The 3,923-nt window shown below is 42.5% G+C and overlaps 1 protein-coding gene across 1 annotated transcript; it reads left to right on the top strand.

Moving 5' to 3' along the window:
• Window positions 1–261: 261 nt before the first annotated feature.
• Window positions 262–3,544, top strand: RBM7 (RNA binding motif protein 7). Its single transcript, XM_085303121.1, has 4 exons — window positions 262–508; window positions 1,139–1,241; window positions 1,743–1,827; window positions 2,672–3,544. Exons 1-4 carry the CDS (start codon window positions 448–450, stop codon window positions 3,086–3,088), a joined length of 666 nt encoding a protein of 221 aa, XP_085159247.1. The 5' UTR covers window positions 262–447; the 3' UTR covers window positions 3,089–3,544.
• The last annotated feature ends 379 nt before the right edge of the window (window positions 3,545–3,923 follow it).

Genomic DNA, 3,923 nt, shown 5'->3' with positions numbered 1-3,923 from the left:
CCTACATCAGCTCCGAATGCATCCACCTGCACCTGAACACACCACCTACGTGTGCCCCAAGTGCACACCTGTATGTGCCCCAAACGCACTGCTGTGCTCACACACACTCGTGCACAGGCAGCGGCAGGTGTGCTCACACGCTCATGCCATCCGCCCCGGGACTTCGCCTGAGCCTCAGTGATGTCCAGCACAACGCATGTGTGGGATCCCTCTCCGCTTCCTTATGAGTTGCTTGGCTTAGGTTTCCCCCCCCCCCCCCCCCCCCTTTTTTTTTATTGTCACATTTAAAACTTTTTTGAGAGCTGCTTCATTTTTATTTAATATCTTTTGTTTCTTGATTCGCAGGCAGGTCCAGTAATTAAAGTTAAAATCCCTAAGGATAGAGATGGTAAACCAAAGCAATTTGCATTTGTGAATTTCAAACACGAAGAATCTGTCCCTTATGGAATGAGTCTGCTTAATGGGATCAAACTTTTTGGAAGGCCTATCAAAATTCAGTTCCGATCAGGTACCCACAACAAAAGAACCCCAAACATTAAATAACCTGGTTTCTGGAGAGAAAGCAAAGCTGCTGCCTTCTTTCCCCACTCAGTCAAAGTCTGCCTGATTTATATTTAATCCGTTAATAACATTGTTCCCTGCATGTGCTTCGCATCACATTGTCGCTCACTTACCTAACTGTTGACAGTTTCCTGGAACAGTGGTGTCAGAACAGGTTTGTGCACTAGCTGTTTTGTTTTCTCCTCTTGCTTCAGCAAGGGACCTTTCTGTCTGTTGTAGCCAGGTATAACCCCTGAGCTGAGCCTTTGTTTGTTTTTTTTGTTTGTTTGATTATCCTTTAAGTAGCCTTGAAAGCTGTTCCAAACTGTCATATTAGTAGTAAAAGTTGCATTTGAATTCAGCTAAGTGAGGCATGTGGGCCAGAATATTGCACCTAGTTGCATCTCTACCATTGGGTAATAAAACAGTTGCAAAAACTTGTTTTGGAAACTTGATTGTATGGTTTTGCAGATGACTGATGAAACTTGAAAGCTAATTAAGCATTTGGAAACCGTTAGCATCTGACAAGTTCACTTCATATCCAAGTTACGCTAAAACTGATGTTTGTCGATCTTATGAAATGTTTGTTTCTCCTCAGGGAGCAGTCATGCATCTCACGATGGTAATTCATCTTGTTCGCCACATGGAACTGCCAGTACAAGCCCATCCAGCACACCACATTCAGCATCAAATCCTAGCAGGTAAGACCTACTCTAGTAAGCAAACATTGTATCCATGCCTTGTAGGCACAGTTTGAGCATAGTTTGAAATAGAAAACAGTGTGCTTTCCTGACRTTTCTTCCAAACATAATGTAATCTTTCTTCCCTGTGGAGTGAGTACTTGCAGTGTTAGTAGCCTTGCAACCTGGTGTTCTTGGTRCTTGAAAGCCTAATGGAAAAAGAACAGAACCACTTAAAAGTGGCTGTTCTCAAACAGATCCATCTGCCAGTTCTTCTTCCCAATACCCATTCCTGTTTAAAAAGYGTTTTCCTATGGGAACAGAAGAGATCCACTGATGCAAATTGGGGAGAGTGCTGTCAGATACATCATGCAAGCATGTCTGCACTATTTTCTCACAACAGTTAGTACTTGTATGGTTATTGTTTCCTAGTCAGAGTAACATGACTAGCCTGCACATGCTCCTTCAGACTGCAATAGTCCTATCCTAAAATTCCTAATCTTTTTCTTTTTTTTCCTGCAGATATGACAGGAGTCTAGATCATATGGTAGCGGCAGGATTCACATCTGTGCAGAGGTCTCCTGATAATCTTCAGAGACAAGCCATGGTATGCTGTTCTTTTGCATTAAGAGTGTCTAAATCTCAGGTCACCCACAGCTGACAGATAACTTGTGAAAGAGTTGTCTCTAATTTTTAGTACTTAAGTTTCCTTTACTGATTGTATTACATCAGAGGAATGTGTTTATGGAGTGTTGAAACAACAGTTCCAAAAGATTTACAGTTCCTGCTGGTCTAAGTGTTTAATGTCTGGAAGCTCTTTGAACTTTAGGAGTTCAGCTATAGATAAAGCAATCAGTACTAGCTGTTCTGAAAGTTTGCAACTTGTCTCATACTGTTGGCAAGTTTTCAAATCAAAGCTTTGTTCAGCTGGGGTGTGAGCAAGGCTCTGTAAAGGATGGTGTTAAGAACTGTTTGAATAAAAAAAGCTCTTTTTTTCCCCTTTTTTGGTTGTTAGTTGACTATTAACTACTAAAAAAACAATGTGTCTAATAGTCAGGAACCAAGTCAATATAATACACAGATTACCTAGAGGAGTTAAAAGGAGTAGCCTTTATCTTGGCTAAGATGGAACACTTCAGTCTAACATGTATCTTAGAAAGCAACTGTGAGCCTTGTTTGATTATGTTTAACTTAATTGGACAATAACTGAAAATGAGCAATAAATGGCATTACAGTCTTCAGTGAGGCACAGTATTGGGAGTGCTGGTGTTCTTGGCACCTAGCACTTTCCCTTCTATTTACAGTGCGATTAATGTAGAATGTCAAGGGCAGCACAGGAGGTTAAAATTTATCAAGACCTTGCACCATCGAACGGTTTATGCACTCTGTCAGTCATCTGCTGGGAAGAAAGTGCATCAGTTTCACTAAGTCTTTTCCTCTTCCTTTGGCAGATGAATAGCGCGATGTGGCAGCAGCCTCAATACAGCGGGAAATACGATCAGCCTGGCTTTCCTGTCTCAGGGTACCAGCACGGTCATTCGTTTAATCACTCCCCAGCCCCTCAAATGCAGTGGCGCCCAGACGTGCCTTCAGCGCTGCGCAAGACCAGGATGAGTTCCCATCCCTATTACCCGGAGGGGCGGCATTTCGGCCGCGAGCAGCGTTTTGGGGACCGCGGGCCCGACTACTGCAGGGGCAAAAGGGATGACTACAGCTATGAAGACAGAAGTCGTGACCCTGATCATCATTACAGGGGGAACAGAGAAGAATCTGGCTACGATGATAGGAATCGCGAGGGCTGGAGCCACGATTACGATCACAGGAGAGAGAGCTACAGAGAGGGCAAATGGTGCCCATCACGGCATTAACAAGTATTCACCAAGCTGTAAAGAACTTACTGGGAGAAGGAAGTTGAATGTTAAATCTGTTCCTAATTGTATATGTGTATAAAAAAAACTCCCTCAAAGTTACCTTTTAATGTTTGTAAAACTATTAGCAACGCAATCCTCCGAAACTAGCATCTGAATTTTTAATGTGTTAACTCTTCACCTCAGGGTTTTATGCAGGAAAAAAAGTATGCCACAATTTAAGAGAAATCATTGCTGTTTGCTTGTAATATAAAGAAAATCTGTTTGTATTTTTGTAGCGCAGTTGAAAGAGGTAGTCTCCGTCTCAGATAYGGACGTAGACCTTTAAACAGACTGGAAGCGGTGTGATGCTTTGTGGCATCCAATACACTTCAAACAGTGTTTTGATACAGAAACGTTACCTTTGAATACGTCTCGGAGAAGAGTATTAAAACCTTCCCTGTAAAAAAAAAAAAATCTGTGGATGACCCATTCTCATTTTAACCTTCTGATAATGCGTCTTAYTGGTTTCATTTGGCTGCGCGTTGGCTTTTCTCGCATGGCTTTTGATACAGAGATTTATATATACATATATATATATGTATACACACACACACACACTACTATGTATATGTATACAGTACTACTACAGCAGTTGGAAATTTCAAAAGGAAGGTTGGTTTGGTTTAACCAAAGCCCCTCAGGAAACTGCTGCCTCTTGAATASCTTCATTTCCCTAAGGTTAGGAAAGAGCAAGAAGTTAAAATACAAGAAAGAAACGCCCGCCCGCGTGTTTTCGGCCCGGCCCGGCCGCGCCTTAGCGGTGGAGGCTCCCGGGCGCGGCTGAGGCGGTTGC

The sequence above is a fragment of the Rhea americana genome, unplaced genomic scaffold, assembly GCF_003343005.1.
Source record: "Rhea americana isolate MKP2758 unplaced genomic scaffold, rheAme1 scaffold_197, whole genome shotgun sequence".
Classification (NCBI taxonomy): domain Eukaryota; kingdom Metazoa; phylum Chordata; class Aves; order Rheiformes; family Rheidae; genus Rhea; species Rhea americana.
Note: the sequence above shows the minus strand (reverse complement) of the source record. Positions and strands in the feature narration are given on the sequence as shown.